This window comes from Canis lupus, chromosome 11, assembly GCF_048164855.1.
Source record: "Canis lupus baileyi chromosome 11, mCanLup2.hap1, whole genome shotgun sequence".
Lineage (NCBI taxonomy): Eukaryota > Metazoa > Chordata > Mammalia > Carnivora > Canidae > Canis > Canis lupus.
In genome coordinates, this window is record NC_132848.1 from 29,060,215 (window position 1) to 29,073,179 (window position 12,965).

Genomic DNA, 12,965 nt, shown 5'->3' on the forward strand with positions numbered 1-12,965 from the left:
AGGAACCCAGTGTGAGTTTGGACTCAGAGTTACCCTCTCTCCCAGGGCTTCAAGAGAAGTAGGGAATATGGACCTGTAATAGGAAATCAGCACATTTATTTATTTAAAGATTTTATTTATTCATTCATGAAAGACACAAAGAGAGAGGCAGAGGGAGAAGCAGGCTTCATGCAGGGAGCCTGATGGGGGACTCGATCCCGGAACCTCAGGATTACACCCTGAGTCAAAGGCAGACGCTCAACCGCTGAGCCACCCGGGCCCCTGGAAATCGGCACATTTAAAACAGTGGTTATCAATTAACAAAACAATATAAATAACAAAAAAAAAAAAATCACTATGCAGGTCCAGCAAAGCCAACCACCTTGCCTGGTGACCCCCTGTTCTGGCAAAGGGGACATGTTGGCCATGTCTTGGCCCAGGCCAGCTCTGTATCTTGCTGTGCTGTGTGGTCCTGGGCAAACTCCTCCCTTCCTTGGACCACAGATTCCTGGTCTGGGATAGAAGAACCTGATTTGTGGGGCTCCCACTAGTTTGGACAGTGTGTGACTAAGTCCCTCAGGCTCGAGGGAAGATGTGGTTATTATGGAAGCGACTCTTCCCGGGAACCATGCTTCCGGGATTGGATGCAGTGCACTCTGGTGTTTTGTGGGTTCACAATCACAACTGTGTGTGTGTGTGAAGGGATGTGTGTCATCATTTGGAGCTTTGCATGGTGCAGTGTCAATATCATCGTTTTAATAACTTTGCCCTGGAACCTTTCATTGGCTACCCTGGAAGCTGGTGAGAAGCCTTAATTAATTCTCCCAGTGACCTGGGGAGCAAGGGGTCTTCTTCCTAATTGTGGAAACCCAAGCCTAGAGGTGGGAGGTGCCTCAGGCATCCGGGCACCACTGGGAACCCTGACCCAAGTGCTAGTTTCAGGGCGGGGAGGGTGGTGTTTCCTCATTAAACCCCTGAGACCAGGATCAGGGTTGGTGCCCATTAGTCTGAGCTGCTGGAAGAGCTGGGAGGGTCCTTTGCACCGGGGTAGGGTAGTGGTGAGGGTAGCTGAGCTCTGGCCACCCCCCTGGGTCTTTTGTCAACGTCACTCTATCTCCTGCTGTCCTGTCAAATCATTGACCCCTGAACCAACCTGGCCTGTGTTCTCTGCAGTATTCAGAGCCCTCCCCCCCAACATTCTCCTTTTGCAGTGGCCTGGCGGTGGGGTGGTTGAGAGGAGAGAGAACGGGGGAAGAGGAGGCTTTGGGTCTAGAAAACCCCAGCTATGTGTGCACCCGCCTCCTCCCCACCCCCACCCGGCTTTTTTCCACCTGTGCCCCAGACTGGATGGGGTGTGGGTGGCTGTGTGTTTCCCGGCCCCACACGTAAGACCGCGTTCCTGCCACGCGCTCCTCGCCAGGCTTGGGGGACTGTGTTTCCCGGCTGCGACCCCCCCCCGCCCCCCCAGCGTCCCCGGGAGCCGAAGGCGCGGGCCCTTTAAATCCTCCGGGGCGGCGGCGGCGGGCCGGGGATGACATCAGCGGTCGGGCCCGGGGCTCAATGGGAGCCGGCGGGCGCGCGCCGGGCGGGAGCGCGCGAGCCGGCGGCGGGGGCGGGCGGGCAGGAGGGCCCGGAGGAGGGTGGCGGCGGCGGCGGCGGCGGCGGCGGCGAGAACCCAGAGCCAGAGCCCGGCCGGGGCCGAGCGGAGCGGAGCGCGGCGGCGGCGGCGGCGGCGGCGGCGGCGGCGGCGGCGGCTGGGCCGGGAGAGGCTGGCGCGCCGGGCGGTTCCGCGAATCCTCCGGCATCCGCCCCGGCGGGCCGCCCCCGCCCGCGGCAGCCCCCCGAGCAGCGGCCCGGCACCGGCGCCTTCCCGGCGGGGTAAATATTGGGGGGCCGCGGGCCCGCGGAGGGGCGCAAACCCGGGGGGAAATGGGGCTCCCTCCGCCTCTTTGTTTTTGCGCGAGAGAGAGGGAGGGGAGGGGACGGGAGGGGAGGGGGGGCGGACACACGCGCGTTCGCACTCGGGGACGGGGGTGGGGGGCGGCCCGGGCGCCGCCCGCTCGGCCCGGCGAGGACAAAGGCGCGGCTGGGGACGAGGAGGAGGAGGGTGACTATTATTTCGCTGGCGTACCCGGGGGAGCCCCCCACCCCGGCCCGGCCCGCCTCCCCCTCCCCCGGCTCGACCCTTCCAGGCCCCAGCCGGCCGCGAGGCCCCCCGCCCCCCGGGGCCGTCACTGGGGGACGCTGGGGGAGGGGGCTCCGGGGCTGGGGCGCTGGGGGCCCGAGACTGTGGATACTGTTGATTCCGGCTTCTCGGCGGAACCCTCGCCGGACCATCGGCAGCGCCAACCCCCCTTCTCTCTCCCGGCTCGGGGCTCCCGACCTGGGGGTCAGCGCGGCTGCCCCCGCGTGTGGGATGGGGGCGCTCGGGGGCGCGTGGGGGCCCTGCGGTGACGGGGTGTGTGGTCACCCAGCCGCCGAATCTGTTTTCCTTTGTGGAGAGAAAGAAAGGGGTGGGGGTTATTTATCAGATCGGATTCTCCCGTTTCTGCCCGTGAGAAATCCGTGTTTTGCAAGTCTCTGTGGAACCTGAAACTCTGTGTCCGGGTTATCGCTGGAGAGAGGATTCCCGAGCTCCTCTGCACGCCCCAACTCAGAGTGGGGTGAGCCCCCTCCCCGACTTCGCCCTCAGTTCTCTTGCATAGGCGCTTCCCAGCACAATCTCCGCGAGAAGAAAGATTTGGGGCGAAGGGAAGACCTAGTGTGTATGAAGTTGCCTGGGTTTGGGGCTCCCTTGCCTTCCCCATCTAGAAGGTGCCTCCAATTTTTATTTTAATGGTCCACTGACAGGGGCCCCGGCTGTGGGGTGGGGGGTGTCAGAGAGTAAGAAAACTGCCCATGTGCTCTGTTGCTTGGTAGTTTGTGTAATTTTTTTAACCAGCTGAAACTCCGGATTTGCGTCTTCCTTTTTTTTTTTTTTCTACTTCGTTTATTCCACCCTCACCCCACCCCCCATGGGAGAAGCGGCAAAGGACTGGGAAGCTTCTCCTTACTTGATCCTTTCTCCTCTCCTCTGGGAGGCTTTTTAGGGGACAGTGCTGGGACAGTGGAGGCACTCCCTGGGGCCCTGGCCCCCGGGGGCTGGTGGCTAGCGCCCAGCAGTGGTTTCCGGTGGGGCTGGTTGCTTGCACCCTCTTCTCCCCTTCCCTGCCCACAGCCCGGTGAGTGGGGAGGGGCTGGGGGGTCATGTGCGGTGTATTTATGTAAGACACCCAGACGGAGGGCGCGGGTATTTATATAACCCGGCATGGGTATTTATGTAATATAGGATGCGGGTATATTTATGTTCCTTTCCTAACCTGCGGCTTCCCCGGCTGCCATGTGTGGTCTCTGGATTGGCGTTGGCGGAACACGGGCTGAGGGGGGAGGCAGTGTTTGTGTATGTGCACACCCGTGACACCCCCCTCTTTCCCCCTCCTGCTGTGGGGCTCCATGGCGTGTGTCTGCTTTACTGTCTTCCTTGGAAGTGTACACACAGGTCGGTGGATATGTGAAATGTGTGGCATGTGAGTTTTCTGCAGATGTGGAGTGTGTTCTGCTGACAGCCACAGCCGAGGCACCTGGGCCGGGGCGGCCAGGCGTGTGGGCAGAGGCCCTTGGTTGAGAGCCAGAGTCGGGCTGGCACGGGGCGGGGAGGCTACTTCCTCGTGGCCCACAGCGAAGGGCTGGTGGTAGCTCTCTGGGACGTAGGTGCTGGGGGTTCCATGTGTCTCCTGGGCTGGAGCTGTTGGCTTCTCGCCTCTGCTGGGGCAGAGAGCACCAGCCTGGCCATCTGTGAGCTCGTCTCCCATCTCCCCTCCCAGGTGGGTCCGGCTTTGGGGATGGCATTTGGCATGGGGATGGGGCAGGGTGCTGTGCCCAGCACATCTGCTTTTCCATCTTCCCGCTTAGCTTCCCAGCCCTGGCAGGAAATAAGTCCTGTTTGTGTCAGGTGGGACCGCAGGAACGCTGTCTGGGTCCTAGATGAGGACACTCTGCCACCAACGTGCTGTCAGGGAGTGTGGGGCAGGTGATCTTGGGACCTCGCTAGGCCTGAGTTCCCGGTCTGCAGAGGGAGGTCCCTCTTGTAAACACTCTGAGATCTTAGGGGTCCCCCATCTTTCTCCGTTTCATGGTCCACCGTCCCCCATCCTCTAACTGTAGAAACCACCTCCTGGCCTTTGAGTTTCCTTTTCTGCTGACCAGGACCTCAGAGGGCAGAGGGTCTCTACCAGTGTGGCCCCTGATGTCACATGAGCTTGGGCACCCAGGGTGAGGCACAGGAAGGAGGGAAGCCGCGGAGATCAGCACCCCTTCCTCAGACCTCTCCTCGCACTCCAGAGGCTGGTGACTGAAAACCTGGCCTTGGTCCCTTTGCTTGCTCTGTGGGGCCCTCTCAGGAGATCCTCCTTCTAGTCGTGAAGGAAGCCAACCCCAAACTGTTCAGAGAGGCCTTTGTGGGGTGCTTGGTGTCGTGAGGTCAAGAGAGGGAGCCGACTGAATGTTTTGGGGGCCCCCTTTCCTGCCTGCCCCTTGAGTTGAGAGGAGGCCTGTCTCCTGCAGGGCACACTGCAAGCTGGCAACTTCTAGCCTCTGGAAAGACGGGGCCAGGCTGTGGAGGCCTGGTGTCCAATTCTTGTTATTAGAAGTATGGGGGTTTGGGGTGGTGGCAGGGGACTCTGTCATTGCCGAGTCCTAAAGGAGCTGAGGAACTCCTTTGGGACCCTCCATTCAATATGTCCTCCTATCCCTGGAGGCTTAGAACCTGCTGGTGGTTGCCATGGTAGCACCCCCAGAAAGATGAACTCCTGCATCCCTCTCCCTCCCCATCACCTCCTTTGTCTGATTTTCCTGGCCCATTGTGCCTGGCCCACCCCTGAGGGGCTTCTGTTGGTGGGTCCCCAAACAAGTGTCCCCCAAGGAGATGCTCCCTGGGCTCTTTCCTCTAGGGCTTAAGATCCAATTCCACCTTCTGCCTGGCTACACTGACACATTCTCAGCCTTGCCTCCCTATATCTCACCTGTGGAGGCCATCGGGCCACCTGGCACCTGGATGCCCTCGGGGAAATGTTGGCCTCCCAAGTTCCTTGCCTCTTTCCCTGGCCTTTGTGGGGAGTCCACTGGGCCAGGCTCCCTTCCCTGCTCCCCGCTTCCCTGACCCCTGTGTCTGCTTCTCTCTGCAGTGAGAGTGAGTCATGGAGCTGCGTGTGGGAAACAAGTACCGCCTGGGACGGAAGATCGGGAGTGGGTCTTTTGGAGACATCTACCTGGGTAAGTATCCCTGACTCCAGCCTAGTGTCTCTGGGGCCCCCGGGGCGGTGCCAGGGATAAGGAGGGGTAAATGTGTCAGGACTTCTGGCTCTGAAACCAGAACTTGGCTCCAGGCCTCCAGTGGCACGGTTTGGTCATTTTGTCCCCAGGGCCATCCTAGGTCGGGAGAGAAGCAGCAGGTTGGGGGTGAGGCAGGCTGGGGGTAGGGAGGTTCCCCACTGGCTGCAGGCTGGACAGACGAGAGTATTTATAGCTCTGGTTTCCAGCTGATGATGACCTGGGTCTCCAGCTGGGCGTGGGAAAGCCCAGGCTGGAGTAGCACCCCTGTTTCTTGCCTCTGGGGGGAAGGATGGTGGTAGACAGAAGAGGCTTGGGCCACCACTCGCTCCCAGCTGGGCGCCCTCCCTCTGCTCTGGCCCCCTGGAATTCAGCCCAGGCAGGCTTCGGAATGACGATGACGCAGGCTCTCCCACTAACCTCTGGGTAGGGGTGGGGGCAGGGGTCTGGTCGGCGTTTTCAGGATCTTTCTTTCCGGATGTGCTTCCTGTTGAAAGTCTGAATTTGCTCTTGTGTTGTCATTTTAAACAAAACGCTGACTTCTCACCCTGTCCCTCGACCTGACAGAAAAGAGGCCTCCTGCCTTCAAATGCTGCCTTCTCAGCTGCCCAAGGGCATATGCTTGGTCAGGAGTCAGCCCTTCCCTCACAGTTGTCGGTCTGGGAGGAGCTGCTGTGTGGGTAATCATGAATGGAAGCTGTTAGAGCAGGGTATCCAGTCCCTGGGGTTTATCCTCATTCCCATCTCTTTGCCTCTTTTTCCCTTCTTGGAAAAGCAAAGTAAATCATTTCTGTCCGGGGCACAGAAAGGCAACAAAGCAGTGTGCTGTGTTCATTGGTTCTGGACTTGGGGGTGGGGGGCGGTTTCTCTTACCTAGTGGTTGGGGCCTCTACCCACTTGGGGTATGAACTCTGCTTCTCAGTGAGCTACCCCTTCCCCATCAGAGGCGACAGGTAAGGGACATTCTCTGAGCACGCAGTGGGTGCTGGGCAGGGTCCTTTTCGAATGTGGTCGCTCTGCAGAGCAGCCTATAGAGATGGAGCCGTTACTGTCCTTCCTGCGCACAATCAAGAAGCAGGTGTGTGTGGTCAAGTTGGCTGCCCATTGTCTTTCTCTTGAACATTAGAAAAGGCAGCCTGTATACTCACGAGTGAGAGGGTGTGATAGAACATGGGAGGGAGACGTCAGACAGAGCTGGGTTCCAGACCTGGTTTTGTGCCGCTGTGGGAAAGTCATGTGACTGCTCTGTGCCTCAGTGTCCCCACATGGAAAGTTTGTGTGATGATGAGGCCTGGCTGACCAAGGGCAAAAGTCACGGAGAAGCAGCTTTTGGCACAAATACACATCTGCTTGTAGGGACCATCCAATCTAGGGCCTTCATTTTGCAGAAGGGAACAGAGGCCCCGAGAGGGGAGGGGAGGCTAACGTCATTGAGAAAGCTGGTGTCCCTGGTCCATGTGGTGGGACCTCCCTGGGGGCTTCCATGGAGGTCCTGGGGGACTTCCTGTTTATCTAGTTCATTAAAAAAAAAAAAAAAAACCCGTCTAGATTTACTACTCTTTGTGCAGGCTTTGGAGTAAGTTCTACCAAGATTCGGGTGTCGGCATTTCTTCCATTAGCTGTATTATGCCTAAAGGTGATGACCTCCACCAGTCTTGACTTCCCCATCGGTAAAATGGGGTCATGAGGCCTGCAAGGTGGTGAGAAGTAATGAGATCACAGTGTGCACAACACCTGCACATGCTTGGCCCAGCTGTGGTGCTTTTCTGTTGTGTCCTCCGCCAACCCTCAGTGTTTTGGGATTTGCTATTGTCGGAGGATTTGGGTTTTTTGGGCCTGAGTGGGGGAGGGAGCTGGTTCTGCCCTGAAAGCAGGTGCCCTGTCCAGCCTTTGCTGGGCGCTCAGGCCAAGTGTGTGTGTGTGTGTCCCCGTGATGCTGTGTCCTGCCAGCTCCTTCCTGGGCTCCCTTCTTACCGCTGTGGGGACAGCAGTGATTGTAGGGCCTCCCCAGCTGGCCTCGCTGGCTCCCTTTGTTCAAAGCTCTGGCCACATTCTTGTCACTGACGCCAGTGCCAGGGCCCAACTCCAGATGGCCTCTGCAGGTGGGGCTGGGCACGGCCTCCAGGCCCTGCTTTCCAGGATCAACCAAGGCAAGCCCTCTGTGGATGTGGCTGCAAGGCCCACAGCTTTTCTGGAGGTCCCGCCTCCTCTCCTCTTAGCGTCCTAAGGGGACAACCAGGAGAGTGGGGCCAGCTTTGTGAGGGCCTCGGGTCAGCAGCACAGGGTCTAGAAATGGCCAAGACCGTGTCCACTCTACCCCCACTGGCCCTGTGCCCCTGAGAGCTCCCTATTCTTAGTCTCCATTTCTCAGTCTAAATGGCAGGGGGTTGGAGGGGTGCTGTGTTCTGCACCTCCAGTCCAGCCAGGTCCCTGATTACATGTGTCTGTGTTGGTGTCTAAATGAGCCCCCATGTGACGGTGGTCACCCCTCTCCCCACCCAGGACTTCCCCAGGCCCCAGATCCCAGGCTGGCTCTCTCCAGGCCCTGTGCCGTGTCCCAGTTTGTTTTCCAGACTGCCCTCTCCTCCCACCCTGGGAGCCATTGTACCCTACCTGCTGGGTTACCTCTACTGCCCCTGCTCTGGTACTTTGCACTTAGGGTCACCCTTTGTTGCCCCCACAGAGGGTGAGCTGATCTCATCCAGGGCAGGGCTGGTTCAGCCGCTCTGGGCCCTAGTATGTGTCTGTTGATTGAATGAATGAGATGCTAGACAAATCCCAGCTCTGCCCCTGCAGACCTGTGACCTTGGGCCAGTTATTAACCTTTTCTGAGCCTTAGTAGTGGGAGTTAAGGGAGATCAGAGGGGAAGGCTGGTGGCTTTCTGACAGAACTTAGAGGCAGCGGAGGGGCCTTGTGGTGGTGGGAGCCTGTGGGGGCAGCCAGCCGTGGGCCACCCAGCCGTGGCAGCTTTCCAGCACTCTGCAGAGACCCGAAGGCTTTACCTAAGAGCGAGGCTCCTGCCCTGGGGAAGTTAGCGCAGAATATAGTCTCTGACCTTTGGTGTTTCAGTTTCTATATGTGTCAACTAGAGATATAAACAGTAGTCCTTGCAGGATGGCAGGGGAGTGCCAGGGGATAAAGGGCTCCCAACACACTCCCAACGCCCCTCCTCATCTCAGGGAAGATGTTCTCTTGGGCACCTCTCCTCTCTGCATGCATCCTCCGAATCATAAGTGCTGGAGGGTCCTGTTTTCAGAGGGGTCACCATCAATCAGCTCTTCTCCGGACAGTACTCCTGGGTCTCCCTCGCCCCTCACGTCCTCTCCAGTCCTCTCCTAATGCCAGTGGGTCTGTACAAGGGCAGGGGTTGGGGGCAGGTTTGTCCCACAGGAGACATTCGATGAGGTCTGGGAACATTGTTGATCGTTTAAACTCAGGGAAGAGGGAGCTACCATTGGCAGCTAGTGGGTAGAAGTCAGAGATGCTGCTAAACATCCTACAACACACAGGACGGGCTCCGGATTCCAGTAGTGCAGAGGCTGAGGATCCCTGCAACAAGGCATCCATACCCAGCCCATGGAGTCTCAGGCTCACAGCCAAGACCTCAGCTTGGTATTTGAGACCCTTCTGAGCTCTCCTTTGCTCCCCTCTTGTGCCATCTTCTTCAGCTCCTTCCAGCTCTAGCTGCACCAAACCACTCAGGGTTCACTGCACCCCACTCCCGTTGGACCTTTTCGTGTGCTGTGACCTCTCTCTGGTACAGTGCTGCTCACACATCTGGAGCCTGTGCAGCCTTTTCTCCCACTGACCTGCGCGTGGTTAGGACACGGGCTCATGTCTGAAGCCCAGGGCCCACTACTTACTGAGCCCAACTTTCGTTGAGCACTGATTATGTGCCAGGCCCTGTGCTCAGCCTGGTGACACCTCAGAACAACCTCTCCCATACCACGTCCCACTGCCCCTCAGAAATGTGTGTGGCTCTCCCCACTGATGAGTGTCAATGTACCAGAACATTTTACAGTTGGCAAAGTACTTTTTCTCCAGTTGCTCACTGGAGTTGGTAATCTCTTTTCTTTGTAATTTTAATTTTATTTTACGGGGTTCAAAAATGAAAACACAAAACGAGAAACAAAACACAAAAACACACTGAGTGGAAGAAATCAGTCACAAAAAGACCACATATTGTATGATTTCCATCTAAGTGAAATGTCTGGAATAGACAGACCCATCGAGATGGTAGATGAGTGGATGTTGAACGAATCCTGAGGGGTACTAGGGTTTGGAGGTGGTGAGAATAGTCTAAAATTGGTGGTGGTATCGGTTACACAGCCTTGTGAATGAATATACTAAAAACCACTGAACTATATACACTTTAAAGAAGTAATTGTGTGCCATGTGAATTATATCCCAGCAAAGGTGTTGGGAAAAGTGGCAGTTGTATAACCTGGAGTCTAGTAAATGGTCCTCCCCTCCAGGGTTAGGGGTCTGAGTAGCCCTGCCTGGCCCTTACTGGTTTCTAGTGCTTCTTTCCAGTGTTTTCTTATGTAGATACAACTAAACACAGATCTGTATTATTTCCCCATCTTTTCATTTTTTTTTAAGCTAGAAAGAGCATAGAATACATACTGTTCTGTACTTTGCTTTTTCACTTCCTGTATCTTTGAGATCTTTCCACTTCTGCACAGAGAGAGTTTCCTCATTCTTTTTCCATTGTATTCTATGTTATTGATGGGCCATTCTTTATTTAACCAGGCCCCAGAATGATGGACATCTGGGCTGTGTCCAAGTTTTGTTGTTGCAAACAGCCCACAGTCAACAGCCAACAGCCTCATCCAGGCCCATTTTGCAAACACCAGGGTGCTGAGTGCACCCCTGAAGTCGGAGCTGGGTTCTCCAGTTCGGGGTGCCCCCTGTGCCGCAACCCTGCCACCAGACAGCACAGGTGTCTTACGGCAGAACATCTGCCAGTTATAGATGGGAGTGTACTTTGAGGACCATTTGTGTTTCTCTTACCAGAAGATTGAGCATCTTTTCATATGAGTACACCATTTTTATATTAGTGATTTCTTCTCTCCAGGTATCTATTCAAATCCTTTACCCTGTTTGCTTTGAGCCTTTGGTCCTTTTCCTAACAGATTAGCACTCTCAGCTCCTTGCTGCTGATAAGTTACAGGTATATTTCTTAGGACTTTGCTGCTGGTGTTTTTGTCAGGGAGAAGGGATTCCCTTTTTGGGTGGGACGGAGCCTTTTTTTTTTTTTTTTTTTTTTAATAGCCTGTGGATTTTAAATCAGGGATAAAAAGCCTTGCCTATCCCAAAGTTTGTAAGGCAGTTCTCTCTTCTTTCTTCTAATATCTCACTGTTTTCTTTTCATTAAGTGTTTTTCATTTTTGTTTTTTAAAGATTTATTTATTTATTCATGAGAGACACAGAGAAGGAGAGAGGCAGAGACATAGGCAGAGGGAGAAGCAGGCTTCTCGCAGGAGCCCAATGCAGGACTCGATCCCTGATCCTGGGATCATGACCTGAGCCAGCAGCCCAACAGCTGAGCCACCCAGGCGTCCCTTCTTTTTATTAAGTGTTGAGAAGATACAAAAGAATACATGTAACAGATACGCATGCTATTAGGTACCTTCTGCTGGAGGAGGACCTGCCTGTCACCTTGTAGGCCCCTGCTACCCCATTGCACTCCTCGTCAGCTTTCCCCTCCCAGAGAGAACCACCATCTGACAGTTGAAAATTGTTCCCTCCTGTTGAAGAGGTTTTACTGTTTGGACTTAATCCTATTCAGTGGAGGTGAATTTCACATAACAAAATTAACCATTTTTAAAATACACAGTTACATGGCCTTTGATACATTCCTATTGTTGTGCAACCACCATTCATACCTAGTTCCAAAACATTTTTCATCACCCCAAAAGAAAGCCCCTTGTGCATTAAGCAGGCACGCCCTCTTTCCCCTTCCCAGCAGTCTACTTCCGGACTCCACAGAGTTACCTATTTGGGACATTTCCTGTAATGGAATCATACAGGATTTGTGCTTTTGTGGGTCTGGCTTATTCATGTAGCACATTTGTAAGGTTCATCAATGTAACATGTGTGGTGGGTCCTTCATTCCTTCCAGTGGCTGAATAACATCCCGCTGTGGAGAGATGCATTCAGTTTGGCCACATGTCCTATTGCTGCACACTGGGTTGTCCTCACCTTGGGTCCTTAGGAATGGTGCTGCTCCTCGCTCTCTCGTACCAAGCTTTAAGATGCTGGGAGCCACCTAGCAGCCGCATGGAGTTGGTATCCATTACTTTGCACTGCCCTGTGGCCTTTTTCTCTCTGACTGCATTGCAGCTTAGCCATTCTGATGCTGGACATTTGGGTGGTTGGGGGTTGTGCTCCTTCTTGTACTCCTGGGGCTCACATGTTTCTGAAGGATACTTTACTCGGGAGTGGACTTGCTTGGGCAAGGCTATGTGTGTATTCAGTTCCACTAGGTAAATGCCAGCCTGGTTTTCAGAGTGGCTGCTAAGGTGCCTTGGCTCTTGATCTGGGGTTTTGAGTTCGAGCCCCACGTTGGATGTAGAGATTGCTTTAAAAAAAAAAAAAAAAAAGGGGGAAAGTGGCTGTGCTAACTTATGCCCCACCTTTTCTTTTTTCCACACAAGTTTTTGCTTCACTTGGGATTTCTCTTGGTGTGTGGTGTGAACTGTGGTGTCTTTTCTCAGCTGGCTAGCCCGTTGTTCCAAGGACGTTTATGGCAGAGGCTCATCTTTTCCATCCTTTCTCCTATCCTAAATTCTTCCAATGCTGGTGTTCTCTGGACCTGCTGTGTGTGTATGTGCTAAGGCTCCACTGTTTGAGTTATTGCCACTATAGTTAGACCTGGGCCCTGTCTCATTCTAGCCCCCAGGCTTCTATCTCAGCCCCCTCGGTATTAGAGATGGGGAAACAGGCTAGGCACAGTTTGGATTTGGGTCTTCCTTGGGACTTCCTGAGACAGAGCCTTGCTCTGCCCCCTTCTCTCCTCCTCAGCCTGATATCCCACTGACCTCACTCCTCTCCAGCTCAGCAGCTCCCGCCCTCCAGGATAAAATTCTTTTTCCCCCGGATCTGTGGGCCTCCTGCAGCCCATCCCATCTCCCTTCACACCCGGCCTTCTTGCTGCATCATCCTGTGGCTCTGTGAAACGTCTGCAGATCCTCCGTCCTTCCCCTCCGCACTCCCACCCAAGAGGAGCTGGGTGCCTGCTCTGTGCCGGCAGCTGCTCCACTTCCCTTGGATATGGTGCTGGGCCCTTTGCTGCCTTTCCAGCCTTCCCCAAGGGGTGCTGAGCTGCTTAGGGGCAGACACTGAGTTAGCCGTGGCTTGGGGCCACCTGCCTGGCCGAGCATGACCCAGGTCTCTTGTGTCCCTCCTCCATCCCTGGTAGGTGCCAACATTGCCTCTGGTGAAGAAGTTGCCATCAAGCTCGAGTGTGTGAAAACGAAGCACCCGCAGCTGCACATCGAGAGCAAGTTCTACAAGATGATGCAGGGAGGAGGTGAGGGCTGGGTGGGGCCTGGGGGTGGAGCCTGAATAGCACTGGGTGGGGGTGGGTTGTGCACAAGGGTGTGTATGCGTGCAT

The 12,965-nt window shown here is 55.4% G+C and overlaps 1 protein-coding gene across 12 annotated transcripts in view; it reads left to right on the forward strand.

The window, feature by feature from the left end:
• The window catches only part of CSNK1E (casein kinase 1 epsilon), a 33,894-nt gene that overhangs the window by 8,846 nt on the left and 12,083 nt on the right, over positions 1-12,965 (forward strand). For 2 of the 12 annotated variants that reach the window (XM_072843985.1, XM_072843989.1), the window contains exons 1-3: positions 1,717-1,857; positions 5,202-5,289; positions 12,771-12,881. In XM_072843985.1, the coding sequence (XP_072700086.1) occupies positions 5,214-5,289; positions 12,771-12,881 (187 nt within the window). In that variant the 5' untranslated portion in view covers positions 1,717-1,857; positions 5,202-5,213. Of the gene's footprint in view, positions 1-1,714; positions 1,858-2,025; positions 2,087-2,514; positions 2,643-3,026; positions 3,201-5,201; positions 5,290-12,770; positions 12,882-12,965 lie in introns of those variants that run through there. The other 10 variants (XM_072843988.1, XM_072843979.1, XM_072843978.1 and 7 more) reach the window with 8 other exon arrangements.